Source organism: Thunnus thynnus, chromosome 7 (genome assembly GCF_963924715.1).
Source record: "Thunnus thynnus chromosome 7, fThuThy2.1, whole genome shotgun sequence".
Classification (NCBI taxonomy): Eukaryota; Metazoa; Chordata; class Actinopteri; order Scombriformes; family Scombridae; genus Thunnus; species Thunnus thynnus.
This window is the reverse complement of record NC_089523.1, coordinates 183756-202871: the sequence shown is the minus strand read 5'-3', so window position 1 is coordinate 202871 and position 19116 is coordinate 183756. Positions and strand designations below refer to the sequence as shown.

Genomic DNA, 19116 nt, shown 5'->3' with positions numbered 1-19116 from the left:
TTGGAAGTGTTTAACCACTGGGGTTGCTGCAAGATTTTGAGTTTTGTACAAATGAAACATCTTTCAAATCTTTCAGCAGCTGACACAAGCAGCAGCAGCAGCAGCAGCAGCAAGCAGCAATCACACACATTTTCTTCAGGAAATGCACATTCTAGTTAAGTCATCAAATTTTTCATAAAACCAGAACTAAAGCCATCAGAGATTTGAGCCTGTTGCCTGTTGGTTGGTTTGTTTGTTTATAGGACTCAATAGTAGACAGCATGATCCTAAGACTGAGATATGGAATGTAACCCATTAAGAATCACATTTGTGGTGGCAAACAAAGAGCAACCAGCTACTCAGTCACCACCATAGTATGTATTGTATTGAATTTCTTCTCTAAGAATGCCACTACACTGTAAGAAATGGGGGCCAAAATCCACAGCCCCCATTCTGCGCAAAAATGCATTCCAAAGTTCAGCTGATGCTAATATGATGCTTCAGCAGTTTCAGTTAGCTAAACAATTCATCACTTATCAGGTTGTTCCTGATTTGTTCTTCACTAGATTCTCAATTAACTAATCATTAACTAATGATTAGCTACTCTATGAAATTCGATTAGGAGTTACTCAAGAACTGCCTATTAACTAATGGTTTACTAGCATTTGTTCCCAGGTAACTACTCAAAACGTTGTGTACCTTATTGTAAAGTGTTACCAAAAAATGTTTTGGCAGTGTGGAAATGTTCGTGTGGACATTGTTGTTTTTAATATGATCTAAACTGGACATGGTAATAATTGCTCCCTGTCGCAATTCAGTGGATGGATCCTGTGATTGACCCATGAAGATGGGTCTTAGCCTCACAGAAACAAAATATACTGTAATGGCATATTGGGTAAATCATTAATTGAAGGTTTGACTGTACTGAACTTGTCAAGTAAAACATTTACCAGTTTATCACTAGGTCTTGCCATCAAACAGCTGTCAAAAGTGTAAATGCTGTGGTAATCTGGGAAGTGTTACAATACCTGAGTTTACAGTACAGGTTGTGATGGTGGCTAAATGGCAAATACTGCCCCAGGATAATGGTATGTATGTATGTATGTATGTATGTATGTATATATATATATATATATATATATATATATATATATATATATATATATATACGACCCAAAACAATTGAAGAGTCAGGAGTGTCAGCAAAGTCAAACCAATTTATTAACAAGGAACAAACAACTACCTACAAAACCTGATGGGGCGGCCAAAATGAACAAAAAGAAGGCAAGTCACCCAGACTGTCATAGGATCTGGGCTCTCCCCTCTAACCTAGACCCACATGAAAACTTAAAGCAGCGAAAACAGGACAATCAGACCCACCAAACAAACAAAAGACTAACAAAGGCAAAAAACTAAAGCATAGCAAAAGCACACAAAAAAAGCAGCTGCTGCCAAGGCTGGGAAGTGGAGAACAAAGAGTGAGCCAAAATCCTGTCCCTTCGTTATTGGTCCTCCCTCAATTAAGATAGATTACGACTAGGTCAAGGCCACCTGGGAGAGAACAGAATATATATATAAATACATATACACATACTTTTTTTTTCCTGTAATGCCTTGTGTTTAACAACATATCCAGACTTCAAACAAGAGTTAATTGTGGCGTTTATGCCTGGTTTCCATAATTTCCATCCTTCATTTGCCAGTGGCAGATGACTAAATTAACACAAACTAGTGCAGTGCCTGTTCAAAACGTGCCTGTTCAGAACGGGACGATTTCTCAATACCTAGAGAGAGTTGTGCAACTCCCCTAAACACCTCTCATGCAGACTATTGGTAGATACCACAATTTACTGATGCTCCCTAAACGCCTGAGATGCAGGCTGTTGGTAGACTCTACAATTTACCAGTGCTCCTAAATACCTCACATGCAGAATATCTGGAGACAACAATTTTGAGTTGAGCTGAGGTTGATCGGATGAACTTTAGTGCTCGTTTAAAATGTGCCTGAGAAATCCTGCACTATGTCTTGAACATACATACAAAGTTCCCGCGTGTGAGGAACGGAAATAGAGCTTAACTCTCTAAACTTTTTCAATTCATTCTCTCTGGTAGTTCCATAGACTGTGAAAAGTATGGACGTAGTCACCGTGACGTCACCTATTGGTTTGCGAACTGTCGATTTGAAGCTTCGAGTGTAGTGATTTGACCATCACCATCTTGGATTTGGCCATCGCCATGTTTGATTTTTGGAGCCAGAAGTGACCATATTTGGACGAGAGGGTTGAGCTGACCATAGAGCTAGCTGCTTGCTCTGTTAGCACGGTGCATTTAAAATCTACGGTTAACAGTGATCATGCTAATGCTAATGCCAATTTTTGCTGGCAAAAAACAAGCCTAAAACCAATAAAACAAAATATACTCGGAAAAAACTGATCATCCGACTCATTGATGGGTCTAACCCCTTAAAACCAAATGCTTTAGGCAATCACAATATTCAATTAACTTTAGTGAACTGAAAAAACACTGTGAAATAGCAGGAGCTAGGCCTATGGTTATATTATGTAAGCAATGTTGTTGCCATGGTAGCGCCTTGTCAATCACAACGTAGCTATGCCCTAAAGCATGCTTTATTGTCAAATTTAAATTAAATGGGAAAATAATTTACAAAATGAACATCATGCTATATTGAAGAAGACTTGCAACTACCAATTGAAATCATAAACTCATTAGGAAACAGTTTACTGAGGTACTAAATCAAGAAAGAAGTAGGCTCATTTTCTCTCTCTCTTCCATACAAACGGACTTCTTTTTGCAGCCAGTGGAGTCGCTCCATGATGGTCATTAGATATAATGCAGGTTTTTGGCACTTCCGCATTGGCTTCATTTTTCAGCCTCTGAGGTTGGCGCTTGATGTTATGACATGGATACTTCACCCCCATGATAGAAAGAAGACGTCAGATAACATGAGTCAGATACAGCTTCTCTCTGTCTCTTTGGTTGCTAATTTCATCTCTGATGGTTAAATGTCCCTCTGTGTGGTTGTTGTGTGAATTTATCTCCTTAACAAGAATGCAGCAGATATCATATAATGTGCTGTATGTAGTTTGCTTATTGAAGTCACAGTGAGCTGTCTGGACTCACTCGTTCATTTGGAATTGATCCCGTTGTTAATCGAGTGGTTGTTCAGTCACCTGTTGATGTTGTGTGATTAGTGAATGAGTGTGCAGGAGGTCTGGCTGCTTGTTGTGACAATTACTTCAGTTCGTTTTTAAGCTGAGTCGTATATTGAGTAATAAGCTTAAAGTAACTAGAAAAACAAGTGTTAACATGTCAGCTTTGAAGACTATATTTTGTATGTCGTGCATATAGATAAGAGTGTATAAGTCATGTGTTTGATACATGCATTAATACTTTTTGTGAACCTACACTTTTAGATCTGTGAATGTTTTTAGAGTTCAGTCTTTCTAGTATTCAGCACTGATCCGTACCTGTATCACATTATAAACTTTGTGGTACTTCATTTATTTCTGTATACCAGGAAACACGTGTAAACGGCTAAAATGAGCACTTCTTTGTTTAGAAACAATATGTACATGCTAAATGTCTGTAAATAAGCAGCCTTTTCACCAGTCAGGGTTTTTTTTTGTTTTTGAAAGCAAATTGTTTTATTGGCATATAAAATTGCCCCCCACCCCTCCAATTTCATCAGGTGGGGGACAATGATATAGTATAATGCGGTTTGTTGTAAGATTCCATGTTGGTTTTCCTTCTGTCCTCCCCAGACAGACAGAGATTCCTTGCTTTACCAGTGCAGTGCCCGTTCAAAAGTAGAAGAGAAGTACTCGTTCCTGTTTGGAACCTGCCGATTTCTCAATACTTAGAGATAGTTGTGCTTGTGTCCTAAACGCCTCTCATGCAGACTATTGGTAGACATGCTCCCTAAACACCTGTGATGTAGGCTATCAGTAGACACTGCAATATACTGATGTTCCCTAAACGCCTCAAACGCAGAATATCTGAAGACTACAATTTTGAGTTGAGCTGAAGTTGATGGATGAACCGTAGTGCTCGTTCAAAACGTGCCTGAGATATCCTGCACTATGTCTTGAACATATATACAAAGTTCCCGCGTGTGAGGAACGGAAATAGAGCTTAACTCTCTCAACTTTCTCTATTCATTCTCTATGGTAGTTCTTATCACTGTGGATAGATGGGTTGCAATAGCAGTGTGGCGCTGTCCGTATTTCCGCTCGTTGAATCGACGTGCAAAAGCAACATTGTTAATGAGGTATTTATATATTTCTGAACGTGCCTGGGATATCTAGCACTAAGTCTTCACTCACAGCACACAGGTCAACAGTAGAGCTTAAGTCACTTAAACTTTTTCAAGTCATTATCACTATAGATGTAATCCCATCTCCGACCGCAATGTCGGCTGCAATGGTAGACTGGCGCTGTCCGTATTTCCGCTCGTTAACTTCAGTCAGAAGAAGAAGCAAATCAACGTTGTAGAAGCAACATTGTTTATGAGGTATTATTATATATTTCTGAACGTGCCTGATATATCTAGCACTAAGTTTTGAACGTACATGCCGAGTTTCGTTCACAGTAACGTTACCACAGTTCAATGGTAGAGCTTAAGTCTCTTAAACTTCTCAAGTCATTATCACTACAGATGTAATCCCACCTCCGACCACAGTGTGGATTGCAACGGCAGATTAGCGCTGTCCATATTTCCGCACGTTGACTCCCGAGGTATTTTGAGGTAACGGAGGGTTTTTTTATATACAGAGATTGCTTTATACAGAGAGATAGAGAGAGATAATAACACTAACTTTAACACAAATAATAAACAGGATACGTTGTCCAGGATAACCTGAATGCTCCGTTAAACCATTACAGGTGACCATGAAACTTAATTATTGACCTTCAACAGAGACAGTATATGAAACAAAATATCAAAGCTCAAAAGTCAATTTACTGACTGTCAGAGTATTCATCCATGTCTCATGGTCTTCATTTAGCAAACAATTGGTTTAGCTCGACCTCAGTATGGAACTTTGGTCACATGATAACCGGTGGTGATACATAAAGGGGGGATAGTAACTCCTGTCCCTGTTCAAAGATGGTCGTGCATCAGATGTGAATGTCCTACTTGATCTGTTTTGTCCATCCCTTTACTCTTGGTCCATGCCTTTGGAACCTGTCCAGTGCTGTTGGCAGTTTTGGTTTGGTGATTACAGACCAGATTTAAAGGTACATTATGTTACTACAAAGGATACATTAGTTGTGTCCACAAAATGTGGGCAAAAGAAGGTTGCAAGGCTGGCCACATTTGCTGAAGCTTACAGTATTTGAACAAGAAATGCAGACTTTAGAGGATCCAGCTACTAAATTATGACACAGCATGTCTAAAAAAGTCTGTTGCTGAACAAAAGTGTAGAATGCACTCAACTTTAAACAAATAAAAATACAACTGTGAAAATCCTATACGAAAATGTACAGAGGAAGCTGTACATGACCTTACTATACTCAGAGAATATTAATATGCCTTACAGTTCCAGTTCAGTTCCTTGGTGAAGATGGCTTGCAATAGATGTGATTCCAAAGTGTGTTTTGTCCTGTCAAATGTAGCCCTCAGCTTTCACCACAGCTCCATCATTCCAGAACTGTGTTGCCAAGCAATGGTGAGGCCAACAGCAGACATGCTCTTTACAACAAGGATGCTGTGAATAGGAGAAGAGGAGTGGGAGGAGGGAGTGTGGACATATCTGCTGCCTCCAGCAGCCAGAATAGCGATTTTACAGCTGACATGATCACTTACCGGACTCACAGCATTCATGGTGGAGACATAAAAAAGCTGTCTGAGCAAACCGCTGCAGCCTGCACTGTACAGGAGGTCAGAGGGAAAATCATGAGCTCACAACAGCCCAGCTTTGATGGAGCAGACCAGGATAACGTCAACCTCAGGTCAGACCAAATTACATTGGAAACAGAGAGGTGCAAAGGGTAGAAATGAAAAAGGAGGCTTAAACTTTGGGTTTCTGCTAATAATAAATAGTGAATATAAAACATAAAACAAGCAAATAAAAAATCAAAAAAAAGCTTTTGTTTGTTGAGCTACAAAATGACAAATACACTGAATTATGAGAAAATAGGTGATGGAAAGATTGAAATGATTGAGTTGTGACTTCTAGTGTGGCAAGAAAGTGAATGTGAAGAGGCACAGATGTTTTTATATTTTTATTGATACAAAGAGCAATCTGGGTGCTTTGATTCAATCTGTTGGGTTTGATGGAGAAGACAATGCAAACAATTCATCATTGTGTGTGTGTGTGCTGGAATGCACCAACAGTACTGCTGCATAATTTATTATTTATTTATAGAAAAATGAATCATCAAGCATAAAATGAATATATGTATCCGCCAGCCTGTCCAAACATGTATCTGTCCTTTTTTCTTTCTATTCAGGTTGCTGAGCAATGAAGATGACTCCCAGACAATTTGCCACAGTCTCAACATTGTCAAAAACATTGGTGAGGAAATACTTGCCAAAGGGTAGTTCATATATTTCACTTACTTTTACCACTTCCGGAGCTGTTTCTACAAAACCGTCTCTTTCTAGTAAACAATTTAGTAACCCAACAACAGACTACAGGTTTACTATGTTGTATTTATCACTGCATGACTCTTTCAACAAGGTTGAGTGCCTCTCTAGGCTGATAGTGTGGCTATATTGACAGACTACTCTCCATTGTGTAGTAATGTGTGTACACAGTATAATGGTTATTTGCAGGGATTACTCCAAATTTACTTAAGATGTCAGGTTACCTGCAGGACTAGGAAGTAAACAATTAAAAAGCAAAACAAAAGAACAGGGTAGCTTGAAAAAGTGCTACATTGTCTGTGGTTTACATATATATGTACTGTTTCTCTATCTCCAAGCTGTGCATTTCTTTGGCTGTGTGTGCGCGTTTCACTCTCTCTTATGTAATTCACAATCCAGCTCTACGCCCACTAAAGCAATCTGCAGTATATGACTGAGTGAGATTATGTAACTGGCCCCTGTTGTTCAAAGTCACCTTCCCTCTTGATATACACATGGCCAATGTTCCCTGAAAAGAATGTCTGTTCTTATCAGCAACCCACCTGAAACTTGGTGAGAGAAACAGTATCTGTGTTGTTCTCCAACCTCTGCACTGACTGCCTCGTGGCAGAGAGTTGCAAACTCACTTCTTGGCTATCTTCTGTTCCACTAGCCTTTGTCCTATAATGAATAGTATGTCCAGAGACTTTCTTTTATCAATTCCTCTGAAAAGATGAGATGTGTAGTAACACAACTACACCCTCCATGAGTTTAATTTTTTTTTAACTTAATTCAAGGTCCTCTCACTACTAGACAGACAAGAGATTTAATCAATATCAATCTACTCACCTCACTCACAGAAAGAAAGCAAATACATATATTTTCCAAAATGTTGAGCTATTGCTTTAACCAAAGTGTTTTAGTTGAATAAACTTAACCAGACCTTCCATACACTAATAACATTTTGCAACACATACTATGGTGAATAAATATCAAATTGAAAAACTTGACAGGAATGTTATGATGTAAAGATATGTTTACTTTTTTAAGTTGTATTATTTTTTTTATTTAACCTTTATTTAAACTATTAACATTCTTCCACCTGAAATGCAATGCTAGCAACATAAGAGTTTACACAGGCTAGGGAAACATAGGCTTACCCAGAAATGTGGCAGCAACTCTCTAAAACTGCTCCTAATGTCTCAAAAATATGTCACTAGGTCACAACGGTCATCCCTAAAGCAAAGTGACATGCCTTTCCCATGCCATGACTTTGCAAAAAGCAAAAAGAAATTCTTCCTGTGTACATAATGCCTGACTCATTTTCTTTTGACCCTCCAGCCGTCTTGTACCAGGAATACCGGGATACTTCCAAGCAACAGGAGATTGAGCAACGGCGGCAGCGTGAGAACCTTTCTCCTGGAGTCATGGCAGCGACTGTGGTGGCAGGGTCTGGTGTCATGTCTCCCCCAGTGTTACAGCTGCAGCTAAGAAACAGTGCACGCTCACTGAGCTTGTGGCAGAACCTGGAAGCTGTGCAGGCCAGTGGTCTGCTCACCCAATTACCGCAGAAAGAAATCATAATGCAAGAGGTGAGAAATTTTGTGAGGGTGAAGGGTAATGTGGATAGGTACAACAATATTTATAGCATATTGCATTTAAGAGGTAAACATGACTGGAAAGGTTTCATTATTCTGTGATAAAGAAGAACACATTTGCACTCACACATACAGTACCAACATTTATTGTGTTTGTATTTGCTGATATAACTTGGCTAAAGAATGACTTGTATCATGAATTGACATATAATAGATTTTCACTCTAAAGACAATGAATGTATAATAACCTTTAGGTAATATGCTACTCATTACTTATTACTCATTACTGTTTAAACCAACTATCTGCTGCAGTGCAGTAGGTAGTATCTGTAGGTCTGTGTGTGTGTTGTGTTGAGCATGTCATTTTCATACTCCAACTGGACAGTTGTTTTCTGAGCTGATGTGAACCAACAGTGTTGTTTCACACGTCATTCTTCTTTTTTAAGATTGAGATAGCTTGTTAAAGGCATAGAGAGACCACAACAATCATATTTTCCCTCACTTTTGTTTAAAGTTATTTCATATAGTGGAGTTGAGTAGTAAAGAACTCGGTTCTTCCATTTCACCAGGTAGTCACTCACACATCATCAGAGGACAATTTGTTGATTTGGATTACACATTTCAAGAGTTTAATGAAAGAGCCACAGCAAAGCTTAAACTTATCTCTAAATCATCTCAAAAACCTCTCCTTGTGTCACTTTTCATTCAACTCCTGAATTTATAGCTAGATATTTCACTATGACATCAGAGCTCAGGTCAGTCTCTGCAAGTCAGGCTGCTGCTGATTCTCCAAATAAAATGAAACCTGATATTCACAAACAAATCAGTTGGACAATCTGTGGCTAATATACCTCATAAATAATGTTTGTGTCATAATGACCTATATACGATAATAACTCATCCACTCATGGAAAAGAGGAGGGGTGGGGATAATATAAATCCCTTAATAATGTCAAAGAAGGCAATTGTTTAGACTGATACATTGAAATTGAATTAGAGGTTCAGTCAGAGGTTCGAAAACATCATATGGTCTTCTTGAACAAATGGAGCTGGCCCAGTTGTCTTTACGTGACCTATGTATGGAACATATGTACATATATGGTGGTCAGGGAGATGGTAACCTGACCCGGTCTCTGACATTGGATATGCATGTCCTCCTTGATCACCTTTCGCCTGTCCACTGTCGACTCCTGGTCGATGATCGTTGACTCTTTGCCATCTTTGCCAAGATGTGGTTGAAGGCTTAAGTGGAAATCAGTAAAATGAAAACAATGACTTTCATCCAGTATGTGTCATAGCCAGCTGAGACAGCAGGACATCCTACTTCATCAGAATTTTATCATATCAACTGCTCACTGGATGCAGGGATCTCCAGTCAGTATTAATGTGCTTTATGATTTTTTTTGTCTAGGCCATGTTTGAGCTTGTTACCTCAGAAGCATCCTACTACAAGAGTTTGGAGATTTTAGAGACTCACTTTCTTCATAACCCTGTTTTAATCAACACTCTCTGCCAATCCGACATGCATTTTCTGTTCTCCAACATTGAGGAAGTCATGAAAGCCAGTGAACGGTAGGACAAGGTCTTGATTAACACCAATCAGTGATCATACATCTCAATTGTGAAGTTCCAGTCCAGCAAAGAAGCATTAGCTTCATATCACTGGATAATGGTCTCTTAATATTTTCAGGTTCCTGATGGATCTTGAGCACCGAATTGAGAAGTCTATTTTGATTTCTGATGTGTGTGACATTGTTTACCACCACGCTGTTGAACACTTCAGTGTCTTCATCAAATACGTTATTAACCAGGTGTACCAAGAGAAGAACTACAGACGCATTTCGTGAGTACCTATTTTATGAATACATCTATTTCATGTGGACTATGTCTTATGCTACACTAGTGGTTAATTGTGGAATAGTACATGAGCCGGGTAGTCATTTCCTGTTGAAGCAAATAGTGATGATTTATCAAAATATATTGTGATTTTTCTTGATACTGGACAGTATTTTGTCTTTTGGAAGAAGTAAATAATAGAAGGCCTCTGCTCAGAACAACATTGTGACCTGCTTGACTGGCTCCATACTGATGATAATTTCATGCTTGGAGAGAGAATAAGTGCAAGAAAATTAATTAGAGTGAGAGAATAATAGGTGTCATCCCTCATACATTGCTATGTTTTTTAATGTTTGTGAATGTTTTGTTAGCCCGTCTCTTTTCAGAGGAGAACAGGTTTTGATCATGACAAATGTGATGTGCAGGGTGTGGTTGCTATGAATATAATGTGTATGTCCCTCTTCGTCAACCACACATATCTGAGTGAGAGTGTGACGTTCCCACACTTCAGAGGACAGATACTTTTGCAGACACTAAATGGGATCTGTGCCAGCAATCACAGTTTGAGTTACTGGAAAAACCTCTGAGAAAATTGCAAGGCCAGTGACTAGTTTATGAACTAACATTTGGGAGATGCAGCACTAGGAAGTCCATAGGCCCCTCCAAATGTAGCAAATTCATTCCCATTATTCATTTAGGGGGAGCAAAGTTATGGTTTTGCTACCCCACTTTTTGTCTTTTTAAAAATAAATTTATCGTCATACAGTCCCCGCAATCAGGTGATTATATTTAAGCAGCCTATATCTATGGTCATTTTACTATTTTCAGCAACTGACAAAAACAAGCAATAAAAAAATCACACATTTTTGGACCACACTTGGAGTTGGTTCAGTCAAACCCAACGCTGATCGATCAGAGCAGACTGACAGCACAGTCAGAGACAGACAGAGTCTGAATTAACAAACAGTCAGATATTCAGCAGTGAAAAGTCACTTATTTAGACTTCTCCAGACTATTTTAGATAAAGCTTTAGTCAGACTTTGGATGGAATTATTTTTAAATATGAGGATGCATCGCTCCATGCAATGATCTCTCCTTTAATCCAGTCACTCTGCACTGTGCTTTCATTATTATTATTATGATTATTCTCTAATTTTCTCATACAAGTTTTCTAAGGGGAGATGTCACAGTAAGGTCTAGTCCTCGACTAAAATGGCCCTTTTAAATCTTGAGGAGCAAAACCCTCTGAGTTGTACATTAAAATAGTCCTTGATTTGAGATAATGTAGGTTAAAATGATCTGCTTTTGAAGTTATGATCATTCATTCCTATATAATATTACAATTACACCAGCTAGTGGTGCAATTGAGAATATATACTACTAAAACCTGTGTGTAAAATAAACAGGTGGGATTGGAATTAGATTTTTGCGAGGCCATTTCATTCATCCAAATTGTTTGTACTTTATGGCAATTGTTAGATTCTAAAGATGGCCTTGTGAGTATTGAGAATAGCAACCCTCAGGTTTAACATTGTTTAACCAGGTTTAAATATCCAAATCATATTATGATGTTTTGTAAGGCTATTTCAGTTATATAAATTGTTTGTCCTTGTTTGACCTTGAAGATGGCCTAGTAGCCTGCAACCTACTACCATTTTAGGCTACATAATGTTTTATAAATATCATTTCAAATATGAAATAGCCACTTTTCTAATAATCATTTCCTGTCCTGATCAACCCAATTATATACTGTTAGCAACCTCAATCTAACTAATCTAGACTAGTGCAGATAACTGTTTCTAGACTTAATCCAAGAAGTTGAGTGGTGTAGAAAAGGACCTACAGACCCCCCCCCCCCCCCCCCCCCCACGCCAATAATTTATCTTTGAGGGTTTCGCAATGCATATGTTCACAACAAATCAAGTTATCTGCTTTGGCCTCTGTGTTTATGATCAATCCACCCTTCTCTCTCTCTTTCTCTCTTTCTCTCTCTTTCTCTCTCTCTCTCTCTCTCTCTCTCTCTCTCTCTCTCTCTCTCTCACTCTCTCAATTCAATTCAAGTCGCTTTATTGGCATGACTGCATGCAATAAATTGCCACAGCATATTACCAGAAACTATACAGTCATAATTAACACAAATAAATAAAATAAAATAAACAATAAACAATAACAGTACAAGAGGGCATGGAGAACAAGAGGGGCTATGGAAGGAATGTAAGAGTAACATAAGATATAAACATACAACAAATGAATGACTAATTAATAAATATTAATTATTAGCCATGTGGGACAAGTGGCTCACAGAGCTGTGTAGCTCATGGCAGGCTGCTGCATATCTTGCCTCCAGTCTACAGCATTTTTTGTAAAATATTGGTCTCTAATACTTTGATATTGGTTGCAGTGAGTTAAGAAGTGCAGCTCTGTCTCCACTGCTCCTTGGTCACAGTAAGAATACAACCTCCCCTCTCTGCACAGCCAAGTCTGTCTTGCTAGCCTACCTCCACTGCCGGATTGTGCTCGCTCAGTCTGTACTTAGTCAGTTAGGGATGTGCAGAGAGCCCAGTATTTGTATCTGTATCTATATTTGTTGAGGCAACAAAATTATTTCTATTTCTATTTGTATTCGAATAAAAGCAGAAATAGGTGTAAAAATCAGTTTTTTATTTTTCTTACGCTTTTAATTTTAGGATATTAAAATGTTAGTGTTTATGAATAAACTATCCTATGAGGGAGGTCCCCACACTGAGTCTTCAACTCCAGTCTCCTTGGTTATAGATGAGTGCGCTGACTACTGAGCTAAAACCAAGTGCATCACAAATGCGCAGACAGACTTCTACTTATTTATACACCCATAACACCGAGACAGCACAGTGTGTAACGTGTAGAGAAGAACTTTAAAGGCAATTATTGCTTTGCACTTTTCATTTATTGCCTGTTTTTTACAAAATAACTTTGTGGAAAGGAGAGGGGAACAACAGGTTATGGAGAGTCCCTTGCAAGCACTTAGCTTGTGTCAGTTGCTCAGCTTTATGTCTGGGGAACACCCCCAACTCCAGGAGTGGTGTCCAAATAAGGAAATGTGCGTCATATAGCAGGAGGATGTGACTTCCCTCATTGAGACCTGCTGGTAGACATAACAAAGGAGCAGAGGAGACAGACTGAGATAGTGATGTAACCAACCTGTGCGCTGGTATTTCACGTTTTTTTTTCTTCCCAAAAACAAATAATTTTAAGAATATTTGTATGAAATAAATGTTCATAAAAAACCCACTATTTGTGCTTTGCTGAATATCATATTTGGATTCAGGCCCACCCCTATAGTCAGTGTTCTCAGTTTTGTATCAGACACTGTGGTCAGGTAGGTTGCCACAGTGTACTGTCTGTTTAGGCCTACATATGTTTCCATTTTTTTGTGGGATTTTGCTAGTGCTGTCCAGTAGCAGTAGTCTCTGTATATATATATATATATATATATACATACACATATACATATACATATACATACATATATATATGTGTGTGTGTGTGTGTATGTATATATATATATATATATATATATATGCATATATACAATACATATACATGTATGTGTATGTGTGCGTGTGTGTGTGTATGCACTGAACCTGATTTTGAGTAAATCTGTCTAGCACTACTAAAATACTTTACAACCAAGTAATAAATACACATTTAATGCTAAAAAAATGTGTTTGGGTGTAATTACTCTGTAAATATTTAAGTCTTCAGTAGGTACCAGTTGGTTTGGGGATGAGAACTACAGACAGGGTAGGGAAGCCAGAAAGTATTGAGAAACATTTTTTTTCCATGGGATTTTTTGACACTACGAAAATTCTACATGTATGACCAACTATGACTTGTGTTGTCTTAACATGACTGACTGTCCAGAGAGGGAAATCAGGCATTTCGGGAGGCCATGGCTGCACTGGAGAACCATCCATTTGTCAGAGGCCTGTCCTTTACGTCATTCCTAATCCTTCCTTTCCAGAGGATCACAAGGCTCAAGTTGCTTGTACAAGTGAGTGTGCCAACATGAGTTAATCCAAATAGACACTGTACAGTAAGACAGCAAGATTCAACAATGTTTTTGGATACATTTTTAAAATGTGTCAAAGTTGCTGTAAAAAATAGGAGTTTGGTGGCACTGTGAAGGCTTTTTGTTGATTTTTGACTTCCTTTCTCCACACAGAATATCCTGAAAAAAGCAGAGGTAAACTCAGAGAGAGAGGCAAATGCTATTAAAGCACATCAACAACTGGAACAGGTGAGCATCAGTCACGGGGCTGGGCCCAGGTTGGGTTCTCAAAGGTATGTGATATTTACACACTATGTTGACTGCAAGCACAAACTCCTGCCACATTACTTTGGATCATGAACGTGAATAATACACACATTTTATTATTACATGCATGATTTCTTTGCATGCTTCTGTTGTGGTGGACCACGTGGACCTCCACCAGCTGTCTTCTCTGATAACTCTTAACCTTGTAGGAACATCTACGTTTATTTTTATAAAATCCTCGTTTGTTCAGGGCACCATCCCCGTTACTCATCAACTGTGCCAGGAGGGCACACAGAAACGCTTTTATCAATCTCAGGTCTGAAGTAGTGTGTCACGATGCAAGGATCTAATTTTCTGCTTTAAATTTAAGCCACAGAAAATAACATGCTGATAAATACATATTTGTTGAACTGAAATGGTTAACAAGTGAATAAATGAGTATAACTGCAAACAGATAAATGAATAATCAACCAGAGTTAATGTAATATTTTCTAAATGGTGTATTAGGAGCAATGAATGGCTGGTGGTGAAATGTAATTATGAATGATAGCGTTATTACCAGAGAATTAGTTGAGGCTGAGGTAGTTTAACTAGCCAATTTCTCTAAGGCCCTGTTTACACCTGGCATTAACATGCGTCTCAAGTGATCCAATCACAAGTGCGCTGGCATTGTGTTGTGTTGTGTTGGTTCGTCAGAAGCTCTGTCATAAATTGCCGTTTTTATCTGGTTTTTAAAGCCACAATTATTTGTTACACTTTTAGATCCTGGTTTTTTAAGTATATGTTTTAACGAGGCAAACGTTTTTAGTCAGCCGACGCTTGGATTTTAAGTTTAGCCTGGTGGCTAGGCTAGCCAGTCGCTCTACTCCTTTCTATTCCAGGATACTTACCTCCTTGCTGGTATTGTTTCTGGTGAAACCGAGGATATACCGTACTTCCAAGCATGGTCACCTCCTTGTTTATCTCTGAGATCAAGGGTGAATTAGCCTCCATTGAGCAGCTCATCTCAGTCCTTCTCCAGCAGCAGACTGACCTCAGCTCCCGGCTAGCCTCGCTGGAGCTTCTTGAGTCCACCAGTCTACCGGTGAAGGTAAAACACCCTGACACAGTTGACCCATCTCCTGGCTGTTCCACTTGGCCCTCAGTAGTTAAGGGCAAGAAAAGACTGTCCCTTCCCCTCTATAACTCCCAGGATGATTCCACAGATTTGGAGCTGTGTAAATTCTTTGCTCCTTTTGCTGCTCTACCAACGTGGCCTTCACTGCTGCTGAATGTGGATTGTGTTGATGGAACGCACAAAGTTACATCTAGCCAATAGCCTATTTCCAAAAGGCGCAAATCTCCATGCAGCAACTCCAGCTCTAGAGCCAACTCTCCTTCTGACAAACGCCCTTGACTGTGTACTTCATCACCGGAGGACAGCGGTAGAGCTCCTGCTGCAACACCCAGTGCTCCAGTCACTCCGGCAGTCCTCTAGTCCGCTCGGCTTTGGTCCCTCCAGCCAGGGGGCTATGCCGCTGGACCCGCCGAGTGTGACCAACGCTGATGCTAACCTAGCTAGCCTGGTTAACACCGTATACCACCTCCCACTGAAACTTGCCACCTACAACAACTGTATGGTAAGCAGTAATCCGGAAATTTTGATAGTAGGTGACTCAGACACCTAATTTTGCCTGGTGCTATCACCTACTGTCTCTCTGGTGGCAAGGTAATCGACGTAATTGAACTCATTCCAGCTCTCATTGACCTGCATCCCACTGTTAATTTTGTTTTAACGCACATGTGAGCAAATGACATCATGGCCAGGAACTCCAGTAAATTACATGCAGACTTGGAGTCCTTGTGCTACGAAACTGAGAGTCTGGGAAGACATTTTATTATGTCTGGCCCTATTCCAAATCTCTCCAAAAACTCTGAACGATTTAGTTGACTCTTCAGTCTTCACCACTGGCTAAAAAACTTCTGTTCTGCTGCAGGATATGACTTCATCTCCAACTTCAATTACTTTTGGACTAACTCAAGACTGTACGGAGCTGATGGTGCGCACCCAAATAGAAAGGGAACAAAGCAGTTGACTGCTAATTTCATCCAGTTTAAAGCCTTTAATTCACTCTGATATGCACCATGGCAAGACCCAATCCAGACCTATTCTCCCATTATTACATCCAGTTCTAACTGTGTGGGTCCTGCCACTTTGTGCTCTGACTCTCAAACCCAGTCTCTAGCCACAGCAGGCCTGACTCTGCCAAAGCTGACAATTCTAAGTATTCTGCAAGCACCTTAAAGTTTGCACTTCTCAATGTCAGATCCCTTACTAATAAAACCTTCATTATTAATGATCTCATGACATCACATAGGCTTGATTGTGTCACACTCTTGAACTGGTCATTTCCAAAGGCCTTGATATAACTCCAAACTGCACTCTAGGTGTTGGGATTTCAGATCATTTTTGTATTTTTTACAATGGATGAAAACATGTACCTGATGTAAAATCAGTTAAAAGGCACTCCATCTGTGCAGACACATCTGATAAGTTTATCACTAGATATCATAACTCTGCCAGGAGTACCTGGTCACATTCTGATTTTAATTCTGATTTTACTTCTGATTTTAATTTGTCCTCATTGTCTTTGTGTGTCAATTTAGTGAATAATTTCAATCTTTCAGTGACACACATTTTAGATGATATTGCACCTGTAAAAACCAAGATAATTTCTGGTAAATCAAAAGCACCTTGGAGGAATGTGGAAAGAGTGAAGGCACTAAAAAGAACCTGCTGCAAATCTGAGTGCAAGACCAAATTGCAGGCAGATTATATGCTCTATAAAGACTTACTCAGTAAATATAACAAAGAAATAAAAAAAATCTAGACAGCATTACTTTTCTCAAATTATTAGCGAAAATCTAAGTAACTCTAAGTTTCTGTTCGGCACAATTAATAAATTGATCAATCCCTTCTGTTAAATATATTTGTAGATTGAATGCTGGCATATACAAGTCTGGCCTAATTCTTCTGTCAGAAAAACTGCAGCAATCCAGGAGTTCAGTCAACGATCTTTAATAATGTCCCACAGGAGTAAAGGTAGATGTGTACATTGAGTCCTGTATCCAATAAGGATAAACAGCTGATCATCAAGTTGTGAAGTTGTGATTATCTGAAGGAGCACAAGCAACAACAAATATAGAATTGAGTCTAACTGCTCTGAATAATCAAGAAGTAACTACCATAATAGGTAATTCTGTTGTCAGCTTAACCATAGTATACGCAGTACTCCAAATGTCCACAAGGAGTCTCTCTTGACTGCAGCCAGGGATTCACAACACACTGTTGTATATAGGGACAATAACAACATAAAGAGATTACATAACTAGCTACGTTTACAGTAAACATTTACATTACTGACTAGTCACATCACCCTTCTGTGACAATATACATGAAGTTACAGCCAGGACAGGGAATATAAATTCTGAAATAGTGGTCGAGCTTATAACCAAACACCACAACTACTGAAATAGTCTATTCATGAACCGTATACATTTGTAGGTTATTTTTAACCAACCTGACATTAACATAATAATAAACAATGCGCAGAGATGCATAAGGTAACACTTACAGTTTAATTCACGCACAACTTAGAGAATTCACTGATGACTGTTTAGCACCCACTCGCTCAACCTTTTCTTGGGAACGCTAGCTTAAACTTGCACAGTGCGCATGTCAAGTGAAGTAACAGTCCTTTGGGTCTGTTTGGTACTCATACCTAGAAAGCCCGATGGTGGAACAGAGCAGGAAAATTTGCACACCTTCCGACCAATACCCACTGAACTCCACTCTTCACAAAAATGCAACGAATTTGCCTCATACTTTAAATCCAAGATTATTAACATTCAAAACAAAATTGTGGCTTCTTCTACTGGTGCGAGTGACTGCTCTTCTTCCACTCAGTGGCATAATGCCAACACTCTCTCCAACTTCACTCCCATTCAAAGTTATGAGCTGCAAGAAGTAGTACAACAGTTAAGCTCTGTTACATGTGCTCTTGACCCAATGCCTACCAAGTTGTTTAAAAGTGTTCTCAACTGTTTGGTATATGATGTCCTTGAAACTGTTAATGCCTCTCTGCTCTCTGGAATCTTCCCCACAGTTCTCAAACATGCTATTGTAACACCACTGTTAAAGAAGATCTTGATCCATTTGTCCTTGAGAACTATAGATCAATCTCAACCCTACCATTCCTGGGGAAAATTTTTGAAAAGGTTTCTGCCAACCACCTTAACCCAGTGAATGATCTTATCCAGTGCATTACTGATGTCAAATATTGGATGGCCAAAAATTTCTTACAGCTAAATGAAGACAAAAAAGAGATCCTTTTAGCAGGTCTGAAGGCTTTGAGGCACCAGATTCCTCTTTGTTAACTCACCTGTTGGTAAAACCCTGTGAGCATGTCAAAAAGTTGGGTGTGATTTTGAAAGCTTATTCAGAATGCTGAAGCCAGAGTATTAACCAAAACCAAAAGGTGTGAACACATCACTCCTGTTTTAATTTCTCTTCACTGGCTCCCAGTAAAGCAAAGAATTGATTTTCAAATACTTCTTATTGTTTTTAAAGCTATGAATGGCTTAGCTCCCTCCTACGTTGTTGACATGCTCTCTGAATACACACCAGACAGACCCCTGAGATCATCAATTAACCCTTTTCCTAAGTGTTTTTATTTCCCTTTTAGGCATGAAAAAAAAATTGAACATTTTTTTTAAACATGCATTTTTCAAGGAGTTTTTCACATGTCCACTCAGGTGGACAGCATGCGTTTGAGTTTTCA

At 39.1% G+C, this 19116-nt stretch overlaps 1 protein-coding gene across 3 annotated transcripts in view; it reads left to right on the top strand.

Annotated features, from left to right (window-relative positions):
- The window catches only part of ngef (neuronal guanine nucleotide exchange factor), a 65693-nt gene that overhangs the window by 8581 nt on the left and 37996 nt on the right, over positions 1 to 19116 (top strand). For 2 of the 3 annotated variants that reach the window (XM_067593745.1, XM_067593746.1), the window contains 7 exons: positions 5614 to 5949; positions 6451 to 6515; positions 7907 to 8157; positions 9575 to 9735; positions 9854 to 10006; positions 13903 to 14032; positions 14204 to 14278. In XM_067593745.1, coding sequence (XP_067449846.1) covers positions 5614 to 5949; positions 6451 to 6515; positions 7907 to 8157; positions 9575 to 9735; positions 9854 to 10006; positions 13903 to 14032; positions 14204 to 14278 — 1171 coding nt within the window. The remainder of the gene's footprint in view (positions 1 to 5613; positions 5950 to 6450; positions 6516 to 7906; positions 8158 to 9574; positions 9736 to 9853; positions 10007 to 13902; positions 14033 to 14203; positions 14279 to 19116) is intronic. The other variant, XM_067593747.1, reaches the window with a different exon arrangement.